The following is a 14,309-nucleotide window of genomic DNA, read 5'->3' on the forward strand; positions in this document are numbered from 1 at the left end:
ATGACATGAATAACGTTAAAATCTTGTCGCGTACGTCGTCAAACCCTTTCCACTACACACGTGTGGCACATACCCGTTTACCACGGGCCGCGGTGTACGGGTATGCGCCACAGGTGATTGACAGTTCATATTTACCCAGGAAAGGCGAGAACAGACATTGGTAACTTAAATGCTAGAGCGTTAAGGAAAACCTACATCGGCAGCGTTGACTCAACGAATGGAAAGAATGAAAATTACGATCCCAGCAGGATTCGAACCCAAACATTCTGCGTGGCAATCGGGTATTCTACCACTGAGCCACGCCAGGTCTATAAACTGGTTTGTAAAAACAGCCTACGCAGGCGTAATGTCGGTGCAACGTCAATTGTGGGTGCGGTGCTGGCTATCTAATTTTACAAGAAAGCAATAAACACTACATGATACTCCTACGATGTGTACCCCTACGATACAGGCGTCATATGAGATTAACGTCAGTAGGTCCAGTGTTCGCTCCGCTTTTATAGCAGTCTAATAAACATTACGTTTGTATTCCTATGATTCAGCAAGCTATATTGAAGCACTGCTCCACCCCGGAGGAATACATTAACGAAAGTTACATGTGATATCCACATCACTGCACCGTAAAGTGCACTTCGTCCACCAGAACGACGCAGTGTCCTCTTCATTTCTTACGAGGCTGGGCGATGGCCTCATGCTGACGGAGGATGATGCCAGATTGATTGACAGCCGCTTTGTAGACTAGGCTACGTAGGCCACATACGCCCAGGTAGTCTACGAATACGACAAACACCATCCACTGATGTTGGTTTACGTAGCACTATCCAGGCCTACCAGCCTCGACGGCCTATACCTCACCAACGCAAAGGGTGGCTTCAGGTTCCGACATGTCGCCGGCTCCGTCGACAGACAATTTGTCGACGAAATCGCCGAGGCATCCATGAATTCCAACAGCTCTACTATACGACATACTTCACTACACATGGACCCCTCGTCACCACGATCACGACCGGATCCTATCACAAGTCATGACCAGCTGCTGGTGCTCACTGATCACGGTGATGATGCCCTTGTTCAAGAACTATCAAGAACTTCTTGCACACATGCACACGTGTTCGTGAAGCGTGCGTGCCTTCTCGGGACACGTATAAGCACTACATATCAGCTTACCGCTTTTGGTGTTGGTAATACCCACGTTGCCATTGGCAGCGTTACCCAACCGTAGACAACTGGCTATATAACACATATGCGGCTCTTCAACATATATATGTGAGCGTATAAAATTTATACAAATCTTTAGCGCCATTTTGTAACGTGTCGCTCAGTAAAAAAAGTTACGCCACAGTCACCTACCCGCCGCATGCTTCGCATAACATCGACTCCCACGGTACGTGGGATCTGCCGAATTTTTTTTTTTACATAATCCCTCCCCCAGTAGAGCTGCACAACTTGAGCTTATGTTATTTGTGTACAAAACTTTTTAAAAACTTGCTCTTTTTGGGCTTTCACTCGGCATGCTCGAATTATGCGATCTTGACCAGGGTAAACATATGTGATTCGCCCTAAGGACCACCTGTCGAAATGCCAAGCTTTGTGATCACCAAATCGCCTTGACCATTTATTCATTTATTCATTTATTCATAATACCTCAAAGGTCCCACATGGGACATTACATGAGGGGTGGGCGAACGAAAAAACTGGCGGGTCAGATTAGGTTTCATGTCTTGAAAGATGGTCTTCAATGGCAGCTTTGAATTGAGCAATGTCGGTGATGAGGGCGATATCGGATGGAAGGGCATTCCATTCTCCGGCAGTATGCAGGAAAAATGAACGTTGGTAGGTGGTCGTATGTGCACGTGGTAGATATTGTTATGCAGGTTTTGTGTCGTTATTTCTTTCAATTGAGGCAAGGCCTCTGATCGGAAAAGGAAGGAGCCATTTTCGTACTCACACAAAAAAAATAACTTTATAGCACACAAAGGAAAGAAGAGAAAAAGGGAAAAAAACACACAACAGCACCAAATAGAGTAAAGCTATGCCTAAACTAACATCATGGTGTCCGGGGCTATGAAATGTATCTAAGTTTCAGGGGACGTTCGAGAGAAACAAGTCACCGGTTTTGAGTCGCTGGTGGTGGCTCGGGCGGCGGAGTCGTCGCTGACACGTTGACGGTGACGGCGCTCGTGGAGCGGACGATGGGTTGAGTCGGCGGAGAGGTTACCGCAGGGGGCGGCCTTGGCAAAGCGGCTGGCCACCTTCCTGCCCACGCACCTAGCGTGGAACCTGGCGGCAGGCACCCGGGCTCGTTCCGTGGCTGGCAACTGGCAGCAGGAGTCCTCTAAGCAGCCGGGACAGTGATTTCCGCGCTCCACGGAGGCTCAGCTGCCCGGATCCGCTGCTCGGACGATGGGAGCGACCAATTTCCAGAAATGCCCGTCTCTCGAGGACGGAGGCAGACGGTGTCGGGCCCTTTGTGCTCGAGTCCATCAAACTGCTAGCCATCAAACACCTCAGCTGCACACCATATCACCCAATGTGCAACGGGATGGTAGAACGTTTTAATGGCACGTTGAAGGCAATGCTACGCAAGTTGTGCCAAGAGCAACCAAAGATGTGGGATCGATATCTCGCTCCTCTTTTGTTTGCTTACCGCGAGGTGCCGCAGACAAGTCTCGGGTTTTCACCTTTCGAGCTCATATACGGGCGACAAGCAAGAGGTCCGCTAAGTGTACTGAGGGAGCTCTGGACTAAAGACGAAATAAGCGAGGAAATGAAAACCACGTACCGATATGTCTTAGATCTGCGGGAGCGGCTAGAAGAAACGATACGCCTCGCGCATCAAAACTTGAGCAAGGCCCAAGTCTCACAAAAGAAATATTATGATCGGCGGAGTTATCGCCGTCAACTGAAGGTGGGAGATCGAGCGTTGGTATTGCTCCCAACCAAGCAGAATAAGCTGCTGATGCACTGGAAAGGACCTTTCCTCGTCTCGGGCAAGAAAAACGACTTTGACTATTGGTTGGATGTTGGCGACAGCAAAAAGCTGTTCCACATCAATATGCTGAAACGATACGAGGAGAGAGAACCGACAGCCCCTTTTCAAGCGTCGACATTCGTTGTGGTTGAGGAAGAGGAGACTGACAACCCGATTGAATGTCTGGAGCCAAGAAAAGGACTCGGAATTGAAGCCATCCGAAAGTCGGAAGACTTGACTGACCTACAGAGGGAACAAGTAGAGAACGTGCTGAATAAGCACAAGGATGTTTTCGCCGAGACTCCTGGGAGCACAAACCTGGTGGAGTGCCGACTTGAACTGACAACGTCAGACCCCATACACACGCCGCAATATCCCTTACCTTTTGCCATGCAGGAGATCGTCGAAAAAGAAGTGAAAGATATGCTGGAGCTTGGAGTGATAGAACGATCCCAATCTCCTTATAATTCGCCTCTCATCCTCGTAAAGAAACCTGATAAGACCTATCGAGCCTGCATCGATTTCCGGCGTATAAACAGCGTCCTGATATCCGATGCCGAGCCTATTCCGAGAACAGATGTGATGTTTGCAGACGTCGGAACTAAAAGGTACTTTTCAAAGTTAGATTTGACGAAGGGATATTGGCAGGTGCCACTTGAAGAGCAATCCCAAGAAAAGACCGCTTTTTCGACCAAATCAGGCCACTACCACTTTCGGTACATGCCATTTGGGATTAAGACGGCATCGGCTATTTTTACACGGCTGATGAGGGCTGTGCTGGTTGGGATCCCAAATGTCGTTCATTATATAGATGATGTACTCATCGCCACCCACACGTGGGATGAACATCTGAAGACGCTCGAACAACTGTTCAGCAGAATACGGGATGCTGGCCTGACAGTCAAACCCCAAAAATGTGAAGTGGGAGCACGCGAGATCACTTTCTTGGGCCATGTCTTAGGAGGTGGTGAGGTTTGTCTGATGGAGAGCATGGTTGCAAAGATCTTGGAAGCGACAAAACCGGAAACCAAGAAGAAAGTGCGCTCATTTTTAGGACTGGCCGGCTACTACAGAGACATGATCCCTCACTATGCTGAAAAAGTCCTCCCTTTGGTGGAAATGACCCGAAAGCGAGAGAGCAACCGTGTAACGTGGACACCCGAAAGAGAGGCGGCATTTGAAGCTATTAAAACGGCACTAGCATCTCGACCTATTGTCAAGGCGCCCGACCTCGAAAAAGAGTATGTGATTCGATCCGATGCGTCAGACAGAGGAATAGGAGCCGTTCTCATGCAAGAGCACGACGGCGTCTTGCATCCGGTCTCATATGCTAGTCGACAACTGGTTCCGCGTGAAACTCGTTACTCGGCCATTGAACGAGAATGTCTGGCATTGGTCTGGGCTGTTGAGAAATTTCACATTTACGTTTACGGGACCACGTTTGTCATTCAAACCGACCACCAACCTCTCTCATATCTCTCTCAGGCTAAACACCTTAATAGCAGGGTCCTTCGATGGAGTCTTGTTCTACAGGAGTATTCCTTCAGAGTAGAACATATAAAAGGATCAGAAAATGTCGGTGCAGACTTTTTGAGCAGAATTTAGGACTGAATACTTAATCGGTGACTGTTCATCGTGCAGGTGCGATTATGAAGTGACCATGCATGTATGTAGAGACAGTTTAACTAGTTAAGCTTCACTCATCGCGCTATAAGTTTTTTTTATATAAAAAAAACTTATCGAGGGGGGGGGCTTTCTTGTGATGAGTGAGTGCGCGAACAATGCGCGCGTCATGTATTCGGTGCTGTGTCTTGGTGTTGGTGGCGCAAGGGTTCCAAACGCGGTGGGTGCTGCTACAGAAGCACCGCGCAACGGACACGTGCGACACGTCAAAGAGGAAGACGTCGGCGGGGCATGGCACGTGTGGCCGCCGCCAATAGGAAGATGGCACGGCGGACGGGTGAGAAGAGGAAGAGGAGGAGATAGAAGGCAGCCAGTCTGACTCGGACAGCTCGGACGAGACGCTGGTGTCAGGGTCTGTGCCGTCGGGTTTCGGACTCGAGCACAAAGGGCCCGACAGCGTCTGCCTCCGTCCTCGAGAGACGGGCATTTCTGGAAATTGGTCGCTCCCATCGTCCGAGCAGCGGATCCGGGCAGCTGAGCCTCCGTGGAGCGCGGAAATCACTGTCCCGGCTGCTTAGAGGACTCCTGCTGCCAGTTGCCAGCCACGGAACGAGCCCGGGTGCCTGCCGCCAGGTTCCACGCTAGGTGCGTGGGCAGGAAGGTGGCCAGCCGCTTTGCCAAGGCCGCCCCCTGCGGTAACCTCTCCGCCGACTCAACCCATCGTCCGCTCCACGAGCGCCGTCACCGTCAACGTGTCAGCGACGACTCCGCCGCCCGAGCCACCACCAGCGACTCAAAACCGGTGACTTGTTTCTCTCGAACGTCCCCTGAAACTTAGATACATTTCATAGCCCCGGACACCATGATGTTAGTTTAGGCATAGCTTTACTCTATTTGGTGCTGTTGTGTGTTTTTTTCCCTTTTTCTCTTCTTTCCTTTGTGTGCTATAAAGTTATTTTTTTTGTGTGAGTACGAAAATGGCTCCTTCCTTTTCCGATCAGAGGCCTTGCCTCAATTGAAAGAAATAACGACACAAAACCTGCATAACAGATATACAGCATTTTGGTGCGAGTGGCGAGAGGAACGATGTGCAGGAATGATGATTTGGTTTCCTGGAGGCAGCGAATGGAAAAACCTAAAAAATAATATTAGACGAGCAGTCTTGCGGCGAGAAGAAAGTGAGGGGAGGCAGAGCTGGGATTTTAGAGCGGATACACTTGACCTGTAGGAATAATCGGAAAGAATGAACCTGGCAGTGCGGTTCTGGACTGATTCAAGGGAATTGTTTATATTAACTTGGTGATTGTCATAAATAGCAGAGGCATATTCTAGTTTGGATCGAATCAACGTTTTATATGCAAGTAGTTTGACTGCAGGGGGTGCTGATGATAGGTTACGGCGTAGATAACCTAATAGGCGATTGCAGGAATTAGTTAGTTGGAGAATATGATGGGCCCAGGACAGATCACTAGATATATGTACTCCTAGGTATTTAAATGTCTTGCATTGGGTTAATGTGTTGTTGTTGAGAGAGTAAGAAGGAGCTACATAGTTACGGCGACGATGAAAGGACACGTGGGAGCACTTACTGACGTTGAGGGACATGTACCATTGGTTGCACCACGCCTGGATTTTAAGGAGGTCATCCTGGAGAGAGGAAGAGTCTATGGAATTTGTTATTGGACGATACAGAACACAGTCATCTGCAAAAAGGCGTATATTAGATGATACATTAACAGGAAGGTCATTAATATATATGAGAAAGAGTAGCGGTCCAAGTACGGAGCCTTGCGGGGCACACCAGATAAAACAGGGGATGGAGACGAGGAAAATGAGTTGGTGGAAACAAATTGAAGGCGATCAGTCAAGAATTCACGTATCCAATTAACTGTGTCGGGGTGTAGGTTTAGGTGCGAAACTTTATGCATGAGAAGAATGTGCGATACTTTATCGAAGGCTTTTTCGAAGTCCAAAAAAAGAGCGTCGGTGGCGATGTTCAGATCCAGGTTAGAATGTACATCATGCAGGAATAATGCGAGCTGAGTATTGCAAGAGTGAGCTTTGCGAAACCCGTGCTGGTTAGGATGAAAGAAGTTGACAGATGACAGAAAATTGGCAATGTGTGAATGTAGAATGTGCTCCATTAGTTTAGAACAAACGCTGGTGAGGGAAATGGGACGGTAGTTGCTAGGATTTGTACGGTCGCCCTTTTTAAAAATGGGAATTATCTTACCAACTTTCCAGTCGGAGGGGATAGATCCAGTGCAGAGGGATTGCTGGAATATTAACCTTAGGAAGAGACTGGTGATGTGCTTGGTGTTTTTTAATACCTTAGCATTTATGCCATCAATGCCACACGAAGATGAATTTTTTAATGACTCAATAATTGTAACAATGCCGTTCGCGTCAAAAGTGATGTTTTCCATGGGGGGGTAATTAGACTGTGGCAAATGAGGAAGAATTTCGGGGCATGCATTAGTGAACACAGAACAGAAAGCAGTGTTTAGAGCATCAGCAGTCTCAGATTCCGGAACAGGGCAGCCAGCACTGTCACGGAGAAAAACACTGCTAGACACCTGGGGATTAATGCATTGCACGGTGCTCCTTCTTCCACCGGATCCACCGGTTATTAACAGCTTCTGACAGTATCTCAGCTTCTTGCTGTCACCTCGAGTAGCCTGAGCACTTTGAGCTTTCTAGTCATTGTTAGTTCGCTGCGGAGAAGCCAGTGATGAACGTTTAGCATCTGTATGCGTGCAGGTCAGTGGTATTGAATTAAAAACAGCTTCTTCCGCCAACAGTACAGTTTCAGTTTGTACACTTTCGAGTTTGCACTTTCCCAGCACCTTGCGTAATGATGACTTGAGTGATCGCAAGAGTCTCTTCCACCGACAGCAAGGCGCACCCAGCAAGGCGCACCGAATTGAGCTCTTCAAGGTGTTCTGAATGTCCTGGAAATCTCGATGCTGTCGATGAGTCTCTCAATGACGTGGAAATCACTTGATCTTGATCCATAGGACTATCCTTAGGCACCACTTCAGCGTGACCTAACTCCAGATATTGCTGGATGACTGTCATATCACTGCAACAATCCTTCCGTCGTCAATAACCTGCGTGTTAGTCTTTGTAGACGTGCGAGCACGGTTTCCCGGTTGCTTGCAAGTAGCGGTTTCTCATCTTCCTTTGAAGGCAACGGCATGGCGTATCTGTCGTTTTTCTTGCTAATAGTTCCTTCGAAGCGTGCAGTGAACTTGTGTAAGGGTGATTCGCCAGAATCTGTGATGCCTGCTGCTTCAAGTTGCCGAGACGACAGGGGAATCTGCGAGATAGTGTGATTGTCTCTGATCGTTTCGACTCCTCCCCTACTTCTCGCGCAAAAGGGAAACATAGGCCCATGCGCTAAGATGTGCATTAGTTTCGCTGCGAGTGATGTTTAGAGGAGTACTGACACGGATTTTAAATATTTTTCAATTGTTGCTCTAAATAAAAACACTGGTGTCGAGAACAATAAAAAGAGTATTATGGTGCCTGGCAATGCATCGAATATATTTTCAATACTGCTACCTCATCACCCGCTAAAGGGGACCATGACGCGATGCGAAGCCGGAGCATTCGCTGGGCTTCGCATCGCTGGGCTCCGCATCGCTGGGCTCCATTGGCGTTCGCTGGGCATGCTACCGACCTCGCGTCGTGGAACGCGAAGAGGAACACTACGCGCGTCGTGTCTTCCCTCAGCCTAGCCGGACAGGGCGAGCGGGGAACGTGGTCTACAGGCACGCGAGAAAGGAGGAGCGTAGGAGAGGAGAGAGAGGGGGAGGGGACGCGCATGCACTGGCCCTCATCGCGGCGCTGCGCAGGAGAGAATTTCGGCATGTCGAGCCCGCATTTCAGAGGAGCCAGCCGAGGCAAGCACTGGACTGAACGCGCCCAGCACTCTACCACTTGAAAGAGAGGAGACTAGAGGAGGAGAGTAGCGCATTCGCCGTGAGAGCAGAAGCGAGAACGCAGGAGAAGCGCAAGCAGGTGCTGGTAGAGAAGTGGAGAGAGTAACGCGCGGATGTTGGAGAGAGGGAAGGAGGAGAGTTGCGCATGCGTAGTGTGAGTGCGGACTACTACGCAGCGTGCGGACTACGACGCCGCGTGACATACCCCTGAGCAAGAGATACTTCGCATCTAAAGCTCTCGGTTTCGATATCGAGGGCGCGGCTTCTTAGTGATGTGTAATCGCCGTGTGACATCATGGGGAGACCAACTCTCAGTACATTAAAACCTCGGTGATACGAATCTCGCGGGGTTACCAAAAATATTCGTATCATCCGAAATTCGTATCACCAAAAAACATGGAAAATTAGTATGCGACAAAAGAAAGTTGGCATGCGTTTTGATTCAGTGTTTCTCAAGGCCGCAGCGACGTCATGAAGAGCCCTGAATGATTGCCAGTAAAGGTTTTAGACGTCATCGATCATACTTGTACTCGTAAATGTACGGGGCATGCGCGCGTGTGCAATTAGTGAACCAGATGTGTTGTGCCCCGTGACCGCTAGTAGTCCCCTCCTAATCTTACTACTCTTTTCTGCATGGCACGACAGTACTGCGGCGAAAGTGACTTAAGAAGCGCTTTGCGCACGATAGATAGAGGCCAAGCTTCTTCGCCAAGACCGTACGCTTCGTCTTTTGGGGTCTTCGTCCTCCTTTAAGAGGACTTCATGACGGACCCGCAGCCAAAGTTTCAGTCTTGTTTCATAGAACGTCTGATTGTGAGGACATGGCTTGCATCTACGTGGCAGGCACGTGTTAACACAGTACAAAGACGCTGCTGCCTCGAGCACAAGAGCACGCGTCAACGCATCGGGAAAAAAAAAAAAAACGCGACGTCAACTTCATCTGTAACCTAAACGCGAAGGCGCCTAAAAGCCCCCAATATTCGCCTCCAATATTCGCTAAAGGCCTTCAATATCTCGGAGGCAATGATGCACCGTTGATGGTTACGCAGCGCGCATGCCCGCGCCAGCGCGTGGTTGCCGCGTCTTCTGCGACAGCGCGGGCCGCAGCTGTTCGTACCTGCGCGCTAGCGTACGTTCGTATCAAACGTCGCAGAGTGCAAATCGGTTCGCAACAACCGTGCTCCAATACATTGCAGGCTAATGGGCCTTGGCCGGGACCACAAAAAAATTTGTATCACCCCGAAATTCGTACGAGCCGTGATCGTATCACCGAGGTTTTACTGTACTAGCGGCAGATCTGTCATCTGCTCGTGGTGCACGTAAACAACGATGAGTGAATTGTCGTCCAGCGATCCCCACAGTGATTTCTGCGATTTATACTGCATGCAGGACGCAGAATTTGCAAACTCAGTGCAACTGTGTTGACTCGTCGAGATAATGTCCATTGCGGTGGGGCTGACTTGCAGATGCTCAGCGATGAAAACTTCAAAATGAAAGTGAAATATTTTATTTGTGTTGTCTCACTCCGGTGTGTGGAGAGCGTTAACACTGCATACCAAGAAAACGTAAAATGTCGCTTTTGCGACGTCTCAAAATCGTGTCAGTACTGCTTTAAAGGGGCACTAAAGAGAAACAATGAATCAATTTAGATCGATAAAATGTGCCCTGAAAACAAATTTCATTAATTTTGTCATCATAGGTTTATTAATGAAGAGGAAAATCAAATTGAAAGCTTCATTTCTAAATTTCGCGTGAAATCTCCCCACGTGACGTCGTGGATTTCAAAGTGTATTTATCGTATTTTGGCGCCATTGGCTCAACAAAATTACCCCAAACTTGGCATGTTAGGTCTATGGGTCCCTCAAAGGACAATGTACTTCATTTTTACTGATTAGGAATACGTAGTCCCTAATGAAATTGAAAGCTTCATTTCTAAATTTCGCGTGAAATCTCCCCGCGTGACGTCATGGATTTCAAAGTGTATTTATCGTATTTTGGCGCCATTGGCTCAACAAAATTACCCCAAACTTGGCATGTTAGGTCTATGGGTCCCTCAAAGGACAATTTACTTCATTTTTACTGATTAGGAATACGTAGTCCCTAGTAGGCGCCGTCAAAACATGTGACGTCACGGCGAATGGTGCGGAAACTTCAAGGTGGCGTTGCCACCCACATTTTGTTTTTGCGTGTTTTCTCGCTTACTAAGCGTCTTCTCGCAGCAAGTGTGGTGTTTTTGATATCATGTAGAATTGCTTTACTAATATGAGAAAAATCGTTTTGCTCTTTAGTGTCCTTTTAAGTTATGTTTTATTCCACGGCACTGGTAATTGTATTACAAAGCAAATTCGGGCCTGTCCTTGCTTTCTCTTTTCTGATAGATACAGAGAATGTCGTAATTTCACGGAAACGCTCTTCGACAGGCCGCCTTCACACACAAGCCCCAGCACTAGAGCACATGTGCATGAACGTTTCCTGGTCTTGGTGGTAACCTTACTGGTAGCGCAAAATAAAAGGAGATGTCCTTAGCACTGTCGCTGTGAAATAATATATCGAAATATATAGAGCATAAAGTTACGTGGGTGGCATAGAAGGCACTCGACTGAAAGCTAGGTAGAGTCTTGACTAGGCACCACGGATCATTAATGGTTCGAAACAGTTATGGTCTCTCCGTTTCTTGATTTGAACCTGGACCCTGTGCGTGGCAGTCGTGTATTCTACCACAGAGCCATGCTGGTTTTTCGTCTTTAAAGACGAGTCTTTCTTGGGATACGTGAATGCAGAAATTTTGGTCTGTCTGTATTTCTGTCTGTCACACGATTTAGCCACCCGGCCAAAGTTTAACCGCATGCTGAACGCCCAGCCATCTTGAACTGGTAGCTGCGTTCCAGGGGCGTAGCCAAGGGGGGGGGGGGTTCAACCCCCCCCACAAAAATTTTCAATATAGCTTGCGTATATAGCACGCACAAACGTACATAAAGTATGGTTGAACCTCCCCCCCCCCCAAAAAAACATTTCTGGCTACGCCCCTGCTGCGTTCATACTTGTGAACATTGTTGATCAAAAAGCAAATATTAACGCGATAGCGTTAAAGAGCTCGTTTCGCAGAAATTCCGCCGTCGGCGTCGTTGGTTGTGAGCGAAAAATCATGATCTCTCCGTGGCCGAAAAATCAAGAAAGTTGCAAATAAAATAAGTAATAAAAATGTTAGGTCCGAGTGAGAATCAAACCCAGGCCGTCTGCGTGGCAGGCAGGTGTTCAATCACACAGCCACGCCTCGGCTTGGAACTGCACTGAAAGTACTTTCATGCTTCACAAACATACGCGTCCTGTGTACAGGTATCACGGTACGAGATGTAATATTGCTGTAATATTGCGTGGTACAAGCGTACATTGCCATCGGGCGTCACACCACGGGAATATCATAACGACTTCGTGGTTTAAAGCCAGCCACCCATTATAAAAGGCACAGACATAACTGCGCATATTCCCTTAAGACCACGTAGTGGGTGCATCGCAACTTCCTAAATGTTTCTCGCGCATAATTGCTTCTGGTTTAAAGCATGCTACCCATTACATAAGGCACGCACCTTAGTGCGCTCATTCTGTTCACTGTCAAGTGGCGCACGACGAGCGCGGCCACGCAAGATGGAGGCAGAGAAGGCAGACACCAAAGCTCGGCGTGCTGCGGCTATGCGACCACTTTGTACTTTGTCAATTACATTGCAGTAATGCACAATCTGAACTTCTCAAGTAAAAACATACAATAAGGAGTATGTACTAAGTGGTCGAAGTACGCACTAGGGGCAGGATATCGCTATTGCGTTCAACTCAAAGGCGAAGCTTAAGCATCTCCCAATTTTTACGCATATCTGAGGCGCAACATCAATACGTATGTATTAGGTGGTGTGCTCCTTTACTAGAAAATACATAGATACGTAATTCTAAAGACCCTAGTGTTTCTTATGCTGCGCTGAAAATGCGACGCTATGCACGAAAAAGCCCTTTGCTGACGATATGGTGCTGCCACCTGGCAGTGGCTCTGGGTTCAGCACAAGCTCATGTTTCCCGACGCCATTGCCAAATGGCGTCCATATCTCACGCAGCACCTCCTCTATTTTATCAATGCCGGCCAGATGCGGCCGATTCAACATAGAGGAGACACTGTCTGAGGCAAGGCAAAACATAAATGGCAGAAGACTATTGTCTTTCGATGTCATTTGCAGCGAAGCACGCAGATATGTGACCAATTTTTTTACATAAAATTTCACAGAGCCACGCTGGTGCTGGAAACTCCTTTGCAAAAAACCATAAGAGGCGTAATGTCGGGCAAGGAATCACGTTAAGATGTGTAATATAGCGTGGCAGGAGAGAAATAACAACCAGGCGTCACGCAATGGAAATTGCGCAACGAGTGTGTGATTTAAGGCTTCCCACCCACTACAAAGTGCTCAACCATAATCCCTCATGGTCATCAGCCACATGCAGCATCAACGAAGTGCACAAAATGCATTACAGATGCGTAGAGGCTACCTCGCTTATCCGCAGAAAGACGAATAATGGCGTAGCGGGCACACAAAAATTATTATTTGTGGCTTAGTGAATACCTTGCATGCGTACTTGTATTACCCTTCAAAATTGGATAGCACGAAATCGAACAGGACTACGAAGAAGCATAGATGCACAAGACAGGCGTTCTGATCTGTGTTCCTTCGTAGTCCTGTTCGATTTCGTGCTTTCCAATTTTGAAGATTATGAACCAACTAGCCCAGGAACATATTTTGTTATGTACTTCTATTAGTTTCTCCAAGAGAGTTTAGAACAGGCTTTAGGAAGAAGGCCACTCTTCCAGCTTTCTCTGTGACTGTCCTGCGCGCTCCGCGCAGGCCTGGCGTTTTATTAGCCCTCATTTCTTTGTTTGACACTGCGCTAATGAAAACCAGCAGGTAATAAATCGTAGGAAAGTATAGGGGACGTTAGTTGTACTTTTTAAGTGTATTGTAGTAATTGTGATATAAATGGGAAGAAATTAAAGTGGACGAAAAGACAACTTGCCGCCTGCAGGAACCGAATCTGCAACCTTCGGATTACATGCCCGATGCTCTTAGCAATTGAGCTAGCTCGCTAGCTCAGCGGCACTGACTCCCAGGGTTTGCATGCACATAAATACCCGACAAAGTGGACGGGGGAGAGGGGGACCGCCACAGTAGTTCAATTTGTAAGAGCATCGGGCGCGTATTTCGAAGGCTGCAGGTTCGGTTCCTGCCCGCGGCAAGCTGTGTTTTAGTCCACTTCACTTTCTTGAAATCTATACGACAATTACCACAACAGGCTGAAAAAAGTACAATTATGTCCACTATGCTTTCCTCGGCTTCATTACCAGCTGGTTTTCATTAATTATGATCGCTTAGTCACTTTTATCGCGTTTTGCAATGGCTACTCCCTGTTTTATGCAGGTGTTAACTTGATGCTATCAACCACGTACTAGCCCGTCTAAGAGGGAACCTTCTCATATTTATTTGGTGGTAACCTTGAAATTCGCATGCAGGTTTCTTCCCAAGCCAGTGCTACTCGCACAACCAGTGCATCGAAATGGACGAGCATGCCCTGTGCGTGAGCAACGTGTGTGACTGCGAAAACGGCTACCAGAGGGAGCTCATCTACTGGAAGTACGTTTGCAGGCCAGGTAAGTGAATATCCTTAGACAGCCTTGCGCTAGTCGGTACAAGGGAAACAACGCAAATTCTATCCCAGCACAGTTTGAGTTACTTTGG

At 47.9% G+C, this 14,309-nt stretch overlaps 1 protein-coding gene across 3 annotated transcripts in view; it reads left to right on the plus strand.

The window, feature by feature from the left end:
• Nucleotides 1-14,309, plus strand: part of LOC119375661 (uncharacterized) — a 315,585-nt gene that overhangs the window by 146,389 nt on the left and 154,887 nt on the right. For all 3 annotated transcript variants that reach the window (XM_049420276.1, XM_037645895.2, XM_049420275.1), the window contains one exon: nucleotides 14,084-14,221. In XM_049420276.1, the coding sequence (XP_049276233.1) occupies nucleotides 14,084-14,221 (138 nt within the window). The remainder of the gene's footprint in view (nucleotides 1-14,083; nucleotides 14,222-14,309) is intronic.

This window comes from Rhipicephalus sanguineus, chromosome 11 (assembly GCF_013339695.2).
Source record: "Rhipicephalus sanguineus isolate Rsan-2018 chromosome 11, BIME_Rsan_1.4, whole genome shotgun sequence".
Lineage (NCBI taxonomy): Eukaryota > Metazoa > Arthropoda > Arachnida > Ixodida > Ixodidae > Rhipicephalus > Rhipicephalus sanguineus.